The sequence below is a fragment of the Heliangelus exortis genome, chromosome 28, assembly GCF_036169615.1.
Source record: "Heliangelus exortis chromosome 28, bHelExo1.hap1, whole genome shotgun sequence".
NCBI lineage: Eukaryota > Metazoa > Chordata > Aves > Apodiformes > Trochilidae > Heliangelus > Heliangelus exortis.
In genome coordinates, this window is record NC_092449.1 from 1531952 (window position 1) to 1547448 (window position 15497).

The 15497-nt window shown below is 40.6% G+C and overlaps 1 protein-coding gene across 1 annotated transcript in view; it reads left to right on the plus strand.

The window, feature by feature from the left end:
• The window catches only part of RANBP3 (RAN binding protein 3), a 42234-nt gene that overhangs the window by 21456 nt on the left and 5281 nt on the right, over window positions 1-15497 (plus strand). Inside the window, exons 5-15 of the mRNA XM_071727486.1 lie at window positions 2120-2191; window positions 3332-3397; window positions 4755-4847; window positions 5817-5920; window positions 8564-8683; window positions 9318-9421; window positions 10446-10524; window positions 11333-11435; window positions 12139-12263; window positions 12874-12994; window positions 13567-13709. Coding sequence (XP_071583587.1) covers window positions 2120-2191; window positions 3332-3397; window positions 4755-4847; window positions 5817-5920; window positions 8564-8683; window positions 9318-9421; window positions 10446-10524; window positions 11333-11435; window positions 12139-12263; window positions 12874-12994; window positions 13567-13709 — 1130 coding nt within the window. The remainder of the gene's footprint in view (window positions 1-2119; window positions 2192-3331; window positions 3398-4754; window positions 4848-5816; window positions 5921-8563; window positions 8684-9317; window positions 9422-10445; window positions 10525-11332; window positions 11436-12138; window positions 12264-12873; window positions 12995-13566; window positions 13710-15497) is intronic.

Sequence of the window (15497 nt, forward strand, 5' to 3'; positions counted from 1 at the left end):
GTGAAGTTTGTAGTTTTGGTTGAGAATTTAGCTGAGATGTCAGTGCTTGGAGCAGATGTGGAGAGTTTGCCATTTAGTTGAAATAAAGGAGATGAGAAAAACATGAAGGAAAAAAAAATACACCTGTAATATACAGCACATTTGGGAATTGTGACTAAAAGATTCTGCTTTGGAATTAAATATAAATTAAAAGCAGTTATTCTGCTTTTAATTTTAAAGGTATAAATGACTATGGAATTTAAAATGTAGTGACTCATATTTTATGGGCACAGTGCTCTCATTTTATGCCAGAGGAACCAGTCAGGAGGGGTCCCTTTGCCTTATCATCCAGATTTGTGGATCAGCTCAGTGGGTTTCAAGGTGCAGTCCTGTTAACTGAGTTAATTACAGTTTAGGGGCCCAGAGTTGCTGCTGTCTGCTTGCCACTCACTCTTAGTAGCTAAAAGAATAATAATCAACAATAATCAAAAGGTTGGGTTTTTTTTCCTGCAGATGTTCTGTTAGGATAAACAGTGGGTACAGCTTGTTAGGAGCTTCCTTATTTACTTATTGGAATTTTTTTTCCTGCTTTCCCTAAAGTCCCTCTTGTGGTCTGTGATGCCTTGATCTTTTGAGTCCTTAAAATCACAGATTTTGCTTGATGTTAAGAAATGGAAGAAAAGAGTTAATTTGGCTCTTTCATGGTTAAATACTCTGTGTTTGAGGGACTCTCTCAGGAGTCTGCTTGGCTAATGGATTTTGACTGGATATGCTCATTTCTTCCCTGTTTGGCTCCCTTGTCCTCCTCTCCTGTCTGTTACCAACCAGTGACAACTTGGGCTGGAATTGCAGCTTCAATAAAGGCTTCTCTGAATATTGCTGACAGGATTGGATGGCCTTGGTTTACAGAAAATCTTTCACTTTCCAAACCTCTCACATTTTTTATGGGTTTGTTTTCTGTTAAAAGTAGGGAAAATTTATTTATATGAAACCTCTATGTTTAACCTTAAAACAGGCCATAATAAAAAGAGAGAGGATGGAATTGAAGAAGGAAATATGACAAAAAAATAATAATAATCCAAAATTTGAATACAAAAGGCATCTTTTAGTGTAAATGTGTTGAGAGAGGAGCTTGCTTTTTCTTTTTATCTTGATTTTCTGTTGGACACAAGAAGTCACAACCTGCTATTGCTGCCCTGGGCTTCTTGATGCCTCCACCCCCATTCTGCTCATCACATCTCAGCCTGCACTTTGTCATCCTCCTTCTCATCTCTCACCAAAGGAACTTCAGCTACAGAACCCCAAACTCCTCAGCACTTGCATCTCCAGGTCCCAGCAAAGGGTGGAAAAGAAGCTGTCCTTAGGGTGTTCCTAGCAAACATTTGGTTTTTTTGCTCTTTTGGTGACTCTGCAGGCACCTGCTGTCTGCTCAGCCCTTTCTGCAGAGTTTTTGTCCTTGCAGAAAAGTTCAAACAGAAGTTTTCTGCCTCTCTGTGCAAACTGAGCTCCCCCTCTTCAGCCTTTTGGGGTGCCCAGGTGTCAGTTTCCACTTCTGAGCAAGCATCACACTCTTTCCTGCCCTTTCTGCCTTTTGAAATGTGACACATATTTTGTAATGATCTTATGGTCTACTGTCATTTTTAATTTGTAGTTCATATCCAGTTCAGACTGGGGATCCTGGGTTTATCTTCCCTCCAGAAAAAAAAAAAAAAAAAATTTGCACTTTCTCTCTTTTGGGAGAAGTGAAGGGGATTTTATGGCCAATGATGTTTAGTTTTGTGTCTTGAATGTTGTTTAAGATTAGAAGAAAGAAAAACCTAAAGTAAAATAAAAAACAAAACAAAAAAGCCAAACAAAACCTCAAAACACATGATTATAAAAACCATTCTCAATTTGCAGCCTTGCCATGTCTGGGAACAGAATTTATAATTAAAAACAATCACAGAATTGTTTCAGTTGGAAAAGACCTTTAAGCTCATCCAGTCCAACCATTAACCCAATTCTACTGAGTCCATCTCTGAAACCCCTCCAGCTGATTCCAGTGCTTAATAAACCTTTGGGTGAAGAAGTTTCTTCTGATTTCCCACCTAACCCTCCCTTGGCACAACAATTCTTTATTTTTCTTTCTCCTTGCTGGCAGTAACAAAGAACAACGTTTTTATGCCATCAAGCTTCTGTGAACCCTCTACAGGCAATTCTGACTCAGAACCAGGTGAGCTCCCTCATTTTCCTGCTTTTTCTTGGCAAATTGGTGTCAGTCTGTCACAACCCAGAGTACTCTGATGCTTCAGAAGACCCTTTCTGGGAGAGAAATGTGGAAGAATGGAAGAGGTGATGGTTGTGAGCTTAGAGCTGTTCTCTTGCTCACTTCATTGCTCAGTTTCAGGCTTGCTGGAGGTAATAAAAATAACAAAATCCTGAATTCTTCAATGGTTTGGGAGTGGTGGTGAAAGACTGCTCTAGGACTCAATGCCCAGGGCTTAACCTCGAGATAAAACTTGAAGGAAATTTTCATTTATGGGTTTTGGATACTGTTTTGTTGTGGTTTTTTGTTTTTTATTATTGAAAATTAAATCAGCCTCAATTTGTGGACATGATGAGGCTCAGCACTGTCCTGCAGTGTGGTTGTGGGGTATTGTCACCTTAATAAATGAGAATAATGAGGTACACTAAGATGGGAAGGTGCTGTCTTACTTTGAGCACAGCCATTATGGCCAGAAAAAGGAATGTTTTATAATTACAACTTGGAAGTTCTTAAAAGCTCATTTTGTATTAGCTGTGGATTCATGAATGTTTTTTTTTTTTTAGATTTTGGTATTTTATCTAAAAGCATTAATTGTGGTGCATACAAAGCAAAGGAATTTTTTTACCTTCATTTACTTTCACACTATAAAATCATAGGGTAAAAGCTAATGGAATTACTAGAAACTAATATTGGGCAATTAAGTTTAACTTAATTTAGGGTAATTAGCTGCTGGGAGCAGTGATACTTCAATGATTCTCACTTAAGCTCTATTAAGTCTCTATTAAGTCCTTTCTAGAAGGAACTCCATTTCTCTTGTGAAAATAGTCTGTTTCATATTTGTCTTGAAAAAAAATATGAATTTTTTTCTTGGAGCAATTGTGTTTCTGCTGTAATGATCACTGTAAATTCAGACTTTTCTTTTGGAAAAAGGGAGTTTGTTATTTGAAAGACTCCTTATGAGTTTGGTTATTTATGAAACTTTTGCCTTGTTACATTAAGGAAAGCATGAAGAGTTTTGACTGGATGAATGTATATAGTATTATGCAGGTAAGTCCTTGTAGCTTTGTAATTTTAAATTTTTTTGTAATCTTAAAATTTTGTTTCTAGAGGAGAAGAGCAGTGGATTCAGGCTGAAGCCACCAATACTTATCCATGGCCAGGCACCTAGTGCAGGTGAGCTCAGGTTTTCTGCAGCAATAAAAGGAAACCAAGTGGTTTTTCCTAGGAGTTTCAATACATGTATTTATGCAGGAAAAAAAAAAAAGTATTCTCCAGAATGGTTCATGTCCTCATCCACTGTCTGGTGGGTACAGACACATCCCAGTTCTGGGTTGGAGCAGTCATGGATGGATCTCCCAGTTGTCCCTCCATGAACCCAATTCCTTTGGCAGCAAAGAGGGATAAATGGGGATGTTCCAAGGATTCCTGATTGGATTCCAACCATTGCTGGGCACTCAGTCCCTCCTCTCCCTGGTTTGATGGTGCTGGGGATGTTGGGTCCCTGATCCTACCTGGTCTGGGGAAGTTTCCCTTGGCTCTTACTGAGCTGCTTCTTGGTGGTGCAGACCCAGCCTGTATGGGAAAGGCAGTGATATAACAACTTCTGAGGAGTTTGAGAGGGAAAAAACTCAAAATTATGGGTAATGAAAATACCATTAAAAACCAAAAAATGTTTTGGTAATGGAAGTTCATTCTTGCATATATATATATATATATGGAAAATGTTTATTTCATTTGCAAGAAGAGTAGTACATTTTAAACAAGGTTTTTGAGCTGACATTTGACCCTTTGACCTTAGGATTGTTGCTGTAGTTTTGTGGCTGTCTGAAATGAAACTGGTTCCATAACATTCAGCTGAGTTGCTAGGAGTAATTTCTGTTGCACATTTTATTGGATCGAGTTCATCTTTGTTTTGTTCAGTGAAGAAAACTGAACCTTCTGGAACTGTTATAACCTTCTAGAGTGGATGTTAAGATGGTTTTTATTTAACAAGTCATTTAAGGTCAGCTATTTTTTTGAATTAGAACAGAATTAGAGTTGTAGTGCCATGTGTTTTACTACAGCAAAGCAAAGAGGCAAGGTTAGTTCAAAAATCCAAAAGGTTAAATGAAGCAGCATGGAAGGTGATTCCAGTATTGAGACATTTGGCTGTGTGAAGAACAAAATAAAATCATTTACCTGTATCTGGAAATAACTGCACTGGAAAGAGAAAAGCAGTCTTGGAATGTTTAGTTGAATAATATGTCTGTGATTGCTGTACTGTTAATTTCTTTTATTTTCTTTCTGAGCCATAAACCCCTATAAACCCCTATAAGGCAGAAATTATATTTTCAAGTGTCTTCTACACCTCAGAATCTGTCTTTGGGACTCATGGTATTTTGAGGCTTGAGGAACAGGACAGAAGGAGCTGGAAGCTTTTTCAATGTGTTTCCCATTGTATATTCTGTTGAAAACAGAGTGTAGGTTGGGGGAAGCTGAGTTTTTCAACTCTAAGGGTTGGCAGCTCTTGAAAACCCCTCTGTCCTTGCAGGTCTCCCAAGCCAGAAGCCCAAGGAGCAGCAGCGCAGCGTCCTACGCCCTGCAGTCCTACAGGCACCACAGCCCAAAGCTTTCTCCCAGATGGGTAAATAATGTTTTTCCTCTCTAGAGTCCTCTGGAGGGAGAAGAAAAAAAAATACAGAATCTGTTTAGTGTAGTAGTTTGGTTTTACTCAGCATCCCCCTTTTGCTTTGCTAGATTTCTCCTTCCAGAAAAGCAACACCTTAAACGTGAGCTGTGCCTGTTCATAAGTTACACAAAGGATGAGAGTGGAGCCTTCAGTTTTTGTGTAGGATGACTGTGACATTGCCAGGCCTCCAGCTTTGGTGTGGTCCATGCCTGCTTTTTGGAGAAAAAGAACTTTAAAGGGTGTGATTTGGCCATCTCAAGTGACAGCATTGACCATGGTTTAATAAATACTGCTGATCAGTAGTAGCAGACTTCAGGTAGCTCCACAGTGATGTAAAATGCCTAAATCACTGGCCTTGGGGACCATTTTGGAGTTGAGACTTTGGGATATACTTTTAATTCTTACTTTGGTCATGTATATTATGTGTGTTCTTAAATTGTTATGGAATATTGATATATCTAGGAGAAATAGGTGTGACTGAAGACTGAACCTGACACAGAACCAGATGTTTCTAGCTTCATTTCTTGGCATGCCTGGTGGCCCAAAATGGATTCTGCTGTGGACTTAATATTGGGGTATAAATTTTCACAGGAAGGGTGTCCAAAGAAGAGCTCTGCTGCTGCAAACAGGATTTGATTGGAGCAGGGTGGTTGCTTGAAGTGTATAAATTAAAGACCCTGCAGCATTTGTATAGTTTAAGGGACTTGATACTGTCTTGGTTTTCTGCATTTGGAATTTTGATTCTGCTAAGAATTGCTGAATCACAGTTCTCAGGTCTCTTGCAATGGGACTTTGTAGTTTGCACTGCAGTGTTTCATGGACTTAGCAAGAAAGCAGCATGGAATTTGCCATTGAAAACTTAGTGCTTTTAGGACAATCTAAATATCTGAAGAATTTATATAATTTTCTCATTCCTTACTGCAGTTCTTAGCAGTGGCACCAATGGTGTAAATATCCTGCCAGATTCTGCAACCACATCAGAGTCACTAAGTAATGCAACACTGAAAAGTTCTGACTGTGAAGACAAGGTGAGTTGCAGAAGGAGTGGAAGGACATTCCAGGTGACAAAATTGAACAAGTATTCTCTGAACAGCCTGTGTGTTCAGTCATGTGAATGCACTTTCAGTTACAGCCCCCTTGCAGCTCTGTGATGATTGTACATTTCAGTTGCAGTGATAGTATGCTGTATTTATCTTTAACTGAAGAAATGTAAGACAGATTTACTGGATCCAGAGTTTAGGATGGGTTTTCATACCTGTTTCCCCCTCACAAAATAGAATTTGTTCGGTTCTGCTTCTCTCTCATTGTCTCCTTTAGTCCATCTGGCTTTATTTCTGTCTTGCTGTCAAATCCTTGCTGCAGTGATGCCATTGGTACCCTAGGCACTGAATTCCTGTCTTTGGGTGTCTTGGAGCCAGTGGACTGAAGTCAGAACACTGCTTTTTCATCTCTGTGAAGAAACACATCTTCCTCCTGCAGGTTCATCTCTTGTTCTGTGTGCAGGGAGTGGGTCAGGAAAGCAGAGAATTGTCCTACTAGAGGAGGGGAGCAAATCATTTCCTCCAGTGGCTGTCCCCAGGTCTGACTGGTGCTCTTTTCAGGCCAGAGATAAGGAAATATTTACTGAGGTGCTTTTCTTGTCTGAAAAGGCTTTCATTTTGAGCTGAGCAAACTGAGCACTTTGCCCATGTTTTCCTTTTCAGACTGCTTAGCAAAAAGCAATCCCCCCCATGGTGATGACCTCCACTGGCAGTGTCTGGGGGTTTTTAACAGCTGAGTGTGTAATAGTGTTGGGAAATATGAGGGGCTGAGAAGCTTCAGGTAGTGGAAAAGGCATCCAAGTGCATTTAAAAGTTGTTTATTTGGTATCTTGAAAAGGAAGTAATGAAATAGTTCCTACCCTGTTCTCAGCAAAGTGAGTTCTGTCCTTTCCTTCCTGCAGACATTGAGCTCCCTGTTGGCATCTTAAGATGTGCTGGCTGAGAGCATGAGGAGGATGTTTGTGGATTTGAGGGTGTGTGGATTTTGGATGGCTTCTTAGGTTTCTTTTTTTGTTTGTTTGTTTGTTAGCAGTGTTAGAGAGAGCATTGCTTTATTTATGCAACTGTGAGCATGGGTAAGTGGTGTTGTTAACAGTGGGAGAATATACATCAGTTTGTTTGAAATTCGAGTCTCAATTTTGAAATCTGGATATTTAAGCAGAAAGACTTTGTGTGAATGGCTTTTAAGGCTTAGTGAAAGATTCCTGCCATAATTAAGTAGCAGGAAGTTAATTGCATGGATCAGTATGAAGTCTCTGTGCTCCATGCTTGTTGCCTGTGTCTGTGGCATTAGGGAGATGCTCTGTACATTTTTAACACACATTGAACACTCATTTAATATTGACTTTTTTTAACTGAAGACCAGAAAAACTGACCTGGGAAGAAATTTTCTGATAGAAGAAAGCTGTTATGCCTAGATGTGAAGGGTTACTGCAAGCTAAAGATTAAATGATTTAAAGCTGAATATTTTCAGTTTTACCAAGGAAAGTGATGGGATGTTCCTCATTACCTGGATTGACCATCTGCCTGAAGCTTTCTAGCACAGCTACAAAAAATTAGAGTTTAAAGAGTGGTTGTGTTAAATGCAGGAGTCTCTCTGCAGACTGTCAGAATGCTCAGGGAGAGTGAGTGGTTACTTCTGGAGTCAGAAGCTTCCCACTGGGAATTGTTTATGCAAATCTGTGTCATAGTTTGAGGTACTCCAGAAAGCTTTCTTGTGAGGGCAAGAGGGGGGTGTTTTGCTGTGACCTGGGAGCCTCCTCTGCCCTTGTTAGAGCAGGTGTAAGTTGTGTGGCCTTATTTACCTGGCAGAAAAGATGATTTTTTTTTTTCTTTGAGGTCTGTCTTGTCCTTATACCAGGTAGCAGTGTAGGAATATTCTCTACCTTCTTGCTCTCTGTCTTGAAAAATCCCCAGGAAAATGCAGGAGCCTTTAACAACACAGCCCTTAGCTGAGTACCAGCTGCAGCCTCTCTTTCTCTTCAGCCTCCCTTGCCCAGTGGAAGGGTCTGGGGGCTGAGAGGATTCAGATGAGCAGGAAAAAGCTTGGTAGGCAGCTTTGAAGCCTGCCATACATCCAGCCCTTGGCTTTTTTTGGCAGCAAGATGATACTGAACCTTATTCTGAAGGGGGAGGACCTGTTAAGGAGATCCTAGGTTAAAGGTGTTTCCTTCTGCTCAACAGAATGTTTCTTGACTATTTCTTCATTCACTGCTGGAGGACCATTCCTCCCAGGCAGTGCTGACCCATTTCTGGGTCCAGACCAGCAGAAAAAAGGATGTCTTTGAAATGCCAGAATTAGAATCTGAAGGCAGATGATACAGGTTGGTTATGCATGCTTTGAGCATGACTTGGGCCAAGTGATGGTTAGAGATCCCCTTGAACCTTAACTATTCTGTCATTAGTTGAAAAAAAGATGCTTTAGCCAACAAGAAAGGATTATTTTATTTTTTTTTTTAAATTTTTTTTAATTTTTTTTTTTTTTTTTTTGACATGCAAAATTTGGCTTGTATCTCTGGAGATGTTGCTGCCTTGTCATTGGGAATGACTGGGGGATTTGCCATGTCAACGTGGTTTTTGTTTAAAGAAACACAGTTGCCAAAGCTAAAGTTTTCAATTTCTTTTCTTTAGGCAGGAGAATGTCAGAAAAAAGTCTCCAACAATACTTCAGATGATGACAGCTCTGAGAAGGCAGAACTAAATGCACAGCAAGCCTTTGTGTTTGGGCAAAACTTAAGAGATAGAGTTAAGGTAAAGTTGTTTGTTATCCTGACTGTGAGTTGATGGATTTCCATAAGGATAATCAAGCAGTGGAACAAATCATGTTGCATTGAGCATCATATTCTGTTTATGAAGAACTTTGAAGCCACTTTATGCAGGGTTAAAACCTCATTTACATATATGCAAATTTAGTAGCTGGGAACACAGTTTTGTTGGCTGTTTAGTAAAACTGGTTTTCCAGCTATTAAAAAAGACTGGTTAGTTGAGTAAGAAGCTTTTCCAAAAATCAGCACAACTATTGGAATCATAGGTAACCTCTCAACTCAGTGCATTGTAATGTTTGCTTTTACATTTTTGGGTCAGAATGAAAATGGGGTCCATAAGAAATTAAAATGTGCTACTCACAGAAAAGGTGAGAACAGAAAAACAGGGCAGCCTAGGTTCAAACCTGTGCATGAAGTAATGGAATAAGATTTTTTGTACCTCCTGTTGAAGGCAGGTTTGTGCAGGTTTCCCAGCATAGCAAAAGAAAGTGTAATCCAGGGATATAGCCTGTGTTGGCTTGTAGAAAGTGTCTGGGGACAGAACTTTGTCTTGGGAAAGAACAAACTGAAAATGTAGTGCTCAATAGTTAAAACTGTCAATATAAATCTCCTTTTTATAGCTGGGAGATGAAAGTGATGAAACTGCTGATGTGCAGAATGCTGACCTTCCTGCATCAGATGTACCTTCTGCAACAAATTACTTTCTACAATACATCAGTTCCAGGTGAGACACCAGGGAAACATGGTTTTTATTATTCTGTGTTAAGAATTGTTTGTGCTTCTGCTCTTCAGGGGCTTATCCTGGGTCAGTAGGAACCCAGGCTTCTGAAGGTGTCCAACTTCAGGTCTGGGGGAATCCTCAATCATCTGGGCAAGGGACTGGGTCCTCACCAAAGCCTCTTCATAAAACCAACAAGATGAGAGAAGTCTTCTCATGAATGATTAGAAACAGGAAATAAATTGGAGCCAGCAGGAGACTCCTGTAGAGTCTCTGCTGGATTTGTGTTGTGCAATATGGATCACATAGGAGATGGATAAAAGGAAGAATATTTTTAAGTAGTTATTTGTTCATTCTGATAAGCTTTTCAGAGCACTATAGAGAGCCTGTATGAATAAACAGGAACCTAACTGTGGGAGGTCTTTGAGAGAATTTTGAATTAGGCACTGGCATCAGAAGAAATTTAATGTAGGTGTACAGAAAGTGGGGCAGCCAGGAGAGAGGTGTGCTAAATCTATGTACAATGATGAAACCTGAACTGACAGCCTTCACTTAAGGCTAAGATGTGAAAATGTTAGCTCAGTAGCTGTCAGAAAAATCATGCAGTGTTACAGTGTAAAAGACAAAACAATTTTTCACTGAACAGAGCTGTGAATTCAGGTAATAACTAGAAAAGCACAGGGGGGGAAAATCCTCCTGAGAGCAATAGAGTAGAGCAACATCTCTGCTCCTGGCAGAGCCTGCTTACACAGTTAGCACTCAGCATTGTTTAGTGTCTGGTTGGAGATCTAAAGGAAAAATTTACAAATCTTTTGCCATCATTCTGAGAATTCTCATTCTGTAAACCCAGTATGTTCTCTTGTGTTAGTAAGTTATATCCATTTTTGCTTATGTTTTTGTGTCAACCAGGGCTTAATTTTCAGAGCCAGTGCCAGCCACTCACTTTTTGAGGAATTTTATCAATAGATGATGAACAGGTATTTTCCTGACTTACAGAATCTGTTTTGGGGGTTGTTTTTGTTTTTTTCAGTGTAGAGAACTCCACAAACAGTGCAGAGGCATCTAGCAACAAGTTTGTTTTTGGACAGAACATGAGTGAGCGAGTCCTAGTGAGTATCCATGGGGTGTGAGATGTGCTTTTGTGAGGAGTTTGCATTATGGGCTCTCACTGAGGAGTTCTGAGAACCTTTCATTGGACTTGTGACTGGGGCAGTTTTCACTCAGTAGTTCCCCTTGCAGGTAACTTAGCTGAGTGTTTTTCATGAGCTGTTGTCTCCAGGATTTCCTTGCCAGTCTCCACCAGTGTAGGTTGCAGAGTCTTCTCTGCAGTGCATGTGGTTCCCAAGACCAAGCACTTTATGGCCCAGCTTGCTGCTTTAAATGATTTCTTCAGGATCATTATTGAGGGTGTTTTATGTTTCCTGTCCTCCAAATTGAGAAGTTGAGTTAGTGACTCTCCCAGTGATGGGATTGCAAGTCCAGCAGTCAGGCAGCTGCCTCAGTGCTGAGCTGTGATTCCAAAAAGTTTGTTTTGTCCCAGCCTAAGGAATGACTTCCAGCTTTGCTGGTACAACAGGAACTGTTCAGTGCTGTGCACTCAGAGCTGTCTGAGCAAGGAGTTCAGTCAAGTATGCCTTGAGTTGAGCTGGTGCTCAAATTGGTTTGCTTGGTTGCACATAACCTCAAAATAAAGGTTGAAATTTTGTTTTGGTTCAGGGGAGAGTAATTTGGCTCTCAGGTCACACTCCTTGGCTGGGATATTAAAATAGATTTTACTGTGAGTTTGTCAGCTGTGGGATTCTGCTGTTGCTGTATTGTTTATAAGCACTTGGGCTTCCCTTAGTACTTGATGACTGATCTACAAAATTTGTGTATTCTTGCTTTCTTTTGTTTACCTCACTGTTCTTTTTGTGATAGAGTCCACCAAAATCAAATGAAGGTAGTACAGAGAATAACAAGGAGAATGCTGCTACAGAGTCTGGGTCTGAATCATCTTCTCAGGAAGCCACACCAGAGAAAGGTGAATAGCAAAATAGAACAGGGGTAGTTAATCCTTCTTTAAGTGATTTTCAAGAAGCCATTACTTTATAAAACCTTTCAATGTTCCCTTTACTGTCTCCTGTAACCAAAGATGCAGACTGGGGGAGGGAGGTGATGTGCTGGATGCTATAGAATGGAGGTAAAAGAAATTAAGAAATTAACAGAGCAGATACTTGGACCTACAGAGTGCAGAAGAACTGTGGCAGACTGTTTCTTAACAATTCTGTTGTACTTCCAGTGGCTGAATGTCTGAGTGAAATGTCTCTTGTATTGAGTCAGTGCCCTGAATGTGTTGCTTGAACCAAGAACTGTTTGCTGGATTCTAGACTTTGTGACTCTTCAGAGGGACAAGAGTTTTCAGGCAGTTATGGGAGCTCCAGCAGATATTGCAAGCCTGAATAAAAGCAAAAACTGAAGTCCATGTGTAGGCACAACTGTAAAGCTGGTGGCAATATCAGACAACATTTTTCAGTTACTTTTTCTGTCTCTTGTTTCTTCTTGTGCTTTTAAAACAAGTCTTAGAGACAAAGCTTTAACTTCTGCTTTGAACTTCAGTCCTGATTCTGTGTTCTATTACTGTCCATCTTTTGTACTTTATTTCTCTAAATTGTGGTATACTTGGGAGGTGTTTATCTGACATAATGATATGCTAATCATTCTCAAACCTTGAAAATGTTGTTCAGCTAATAATATTTCAGAGTCACTGGCAGAGTCTGCAGCAGCCTATACTAAAGCAACAGCAAGGAAATGTTTATTAGCAAAGGTGGAAGTGATAACTGGAGAGGAAGCTGAAAGTAATGTGTTGCAGGTAAGAAAGGGGCAAAGTAGAGGAACTTTCTGTTTATGGGGGTTCAAATGGGTGTCTGGTCAATGCACCTGATGCCCTACAACTCAGCCATCCTCTATTTCTAGTCCTTACTTTGCTTCTTAATATCCTCTTGTTTGAGTAAATTTTAGTGTTTGGGCCAAATCTTTCCTGAATACATCACATAAAAGCTTGTATGTTCCACAGAACAATTATTTGAAGAAAATTTAAATGAACTATATATTCTAAAGTTGTTTCAATATTCAATTAGTGCAGATTTTTTAATAAAAAGCTCAGAATTCACTAATATGCCAGCAGTTCACATTCTTGCATAGCAGAACCCATAAAAGGGTGCTCAGGAGTTTTTCTTGAGGTGTTCAGTTGAATTAGTGGTGTTTTAAAAGAACATTTGGTCACTGCTGATGATCATTTTCATTTGTTTAACACTGCAGTTACTCATTAACTTAATTATGTGAATTAATTAATGTGAATATCAACTTCATTGTGTCCTTAGGACAGGACAGCTGTAGCTACAACAGCTGTAGGTGATGGAATATGAAATACAGTGGCTGACTGCTGTAATTTTATGCTATAAAGAAATTTTCTGTTGCAGATTCAGTGCAAGCTGTTTGTATTTGATAAAAATGCTCAGTCTTGGGTGGAAAGAGGTCGAGGACTCCTGAGACTCAATGACATGGCCTCCACAGAGGATGGAACATTACAGTCTCGACTGGGTAAGAGGAAGCAGGGTAAGGGGGAGGTACTGGGTGGCATCTTCTGCTTCCAGAAGATCAGCATCCACTTTAGGTTGTGTCTTAGCTCTTGGTCCTCTTGCTTCAGTTGATGCCCATCTCCTCCTCTTTTCATACCCCCCTGTTGCAGCAAATGTTCCAGTTATTTTTTCCCCTTGAAAGCAAGCTGTGTTTAACAGCTACAGAGTGTTTGGCTAGAAGTTAAGGTAATATCAATATTCTTGAGCAGGGCTGGTTGCTTTTGGACAGGGTTCTTGTGGCAGGGCTGATCTCTTTCAGTAGCACCAGAATTAGCAGTAGGCTGAGATTATGAGCTCAGACCCAACCACTGGACTTTGTATTAACACAGAAGACTAAATATCTGAATCTTGAGTTGCCTGCATTCCTTTGATTAACAGTTGTGACAAGATGCCCATTTTAGAGGCTTTCCCTCTAAATTCTTCCCCTTGATGTTCTTTAGAAGGAGATTTAAACATAATAAAAAGGCATCTGGGCTGTTTTGTGTTTCCTGTTGTGTCTTTTCCATCTTCACTGATCTTGTGTGTTGGCTGCAGTGATGAGGACTCAGGGGAGCCTCAGGTTAATCCTGAACACCAAGCTCTGGGCTCAGATGCAGATTGATAAAGCCAGTGAGAAGAGCATCCGGATCACTGCCATGGACACAGAGGACCAGGGAGTTAAAGTTTTTCTTATATCAGTGAGTACGGGTTTTGCCTTCCTTCCTTCCTTCCTTCCTTCCTTCCTTCCTTCCTTCCTTCCTTCCTTCCTTCCTTCCTTCCTTCCTTCCTTCCTTCCTTCCTTCCTTCCTTCCTTCCTTCCTTCCTTCCTTCCTTCCTTCCTTCCTTCCTTCCTTCCTTCCTTCCTTCCTTCCTTCCTTCCTTCCTTCCTTCCTTCCTTCCTTCCTTCCTTCCTTCCTTCCTTCCTTCCTTCCTTCCTTCCTTCCTTCCTTCCTTCCTTCCTTCCTTCCTTCCTTCCTTCCTTCCTTCCTTCCTTCCTTCCTTCCTTCCTTCCTTCCTTCCTTCCTTCCTTCCTTCCTTCCTTCCTTCCTTCCTTCCTTCCTTCCTTCCTTCCTTCCTTCCTTCCTTCCTTCCTTCCTTCCTTCCTTCCTTCCTTCCTTCCTTCCTTCCTTCCTTCCTTCCTTCCTCCCTTCCTCCCTTCCTCCCTTCCTCCCTTCCTCCCTTCCTCCCTTCCTCCCTTCCTCCCTTCCTCCCTTCCTCCCTTCCTCCCTTCCTCCCTTCCTCCCTTCCTCCCTTCCTCCCTTCCTCCCTTCCTCCCTTCCTCCCTTCCTCCCTTCCTCCCTTCCTCCCTCCCTCCCTCCTGACAGAAAACCCTTAGGAATTCATAAAATCATGGAATGTCAGGTTGGAAGGGACTTCAAGGAGCATCTGGTCCAACCCTTCTAATATTCCTGATTATATGAGATGCCTCAGCACCCTGTTGAGCTGAGACTCAAAACTTTCCAAAGTGGGAGAATCCACCCCTTCCCCTGGGAGACCATTCCCATGTCTGACTGTCCTCAAAGTGCAAATACAACGAAGAAGAAATTTCTACATAAAATTTCTACATAGAAATTCTACATAAAAGGCCACTCTAGGAAGGCAGATTGTCCAAAGCATTGACCATGGAGTCCTGGGATCTGTTCCATGCCTGCTCAGACTAACTGTAGTGTCAGGTTAATGCAAATCACTTTTTTACTATCAAGGGCAATAGGCATTTCCTAGATTGCTGTGCAGCAGCTTAACCACAATTAGAGCTGCCAGAACTGTCAGTGTCTGTCTGCAGTGTGGGTGTCTGGAGAGCTGCTAAGTGAGATACTAAGTATGTGCCAGGAACACTGTGTCAGTAGTTAAGCTTAACACTTTTTAACTTGCATTTTCTTTTATTACAGAGAATTCCAAGCTGTAGCAGGACAGTGAAAGGGACTTCTGTGCTTGCTAAATGGAGAAACAATTCTCACAGTTTGCTTAGTACTAAAACACAGGGGAGGTCGTGGTGCAGTCAGCAAGAAAAGGCATTTTTCAATGTCTCTTAAGAGCACTTGGAGGTTTTTAGAGGCCTGGACCCATTCTTTTGACTTACACTGGTCCTACACAAGGGGTTGCTAAAGAATTCTGTATTCCCATGGTTCAGAAATTTAAAATTTTTCATCAACTGAATATCTGTTGATGAAGAAAAAGCAGTGAAATTAATGGATAACTTTTTGTCAGCATTTTTCTAGGTTTGAAAAGTTTTTACTCTCATTAGGTTATTCACTATTGATTCTAGTATTGGGAAAAAGTACCTTGTATGGAATAAATTATTTATTACAGCTTTTAGGGGTGAGAGATTGAAGTGACAGATGGGGAGGATGGAAATGAATTGATATGAGAGAATCTGAAGTGGAATCATTCATAACTTGGGGTAATGGTAGTGGCAGTTAATAGGAGGAGTTAATTGATCCAGTGAAGAGAGTTTCATAGTATTCAAAAGGATTTCCTTTTTAAAT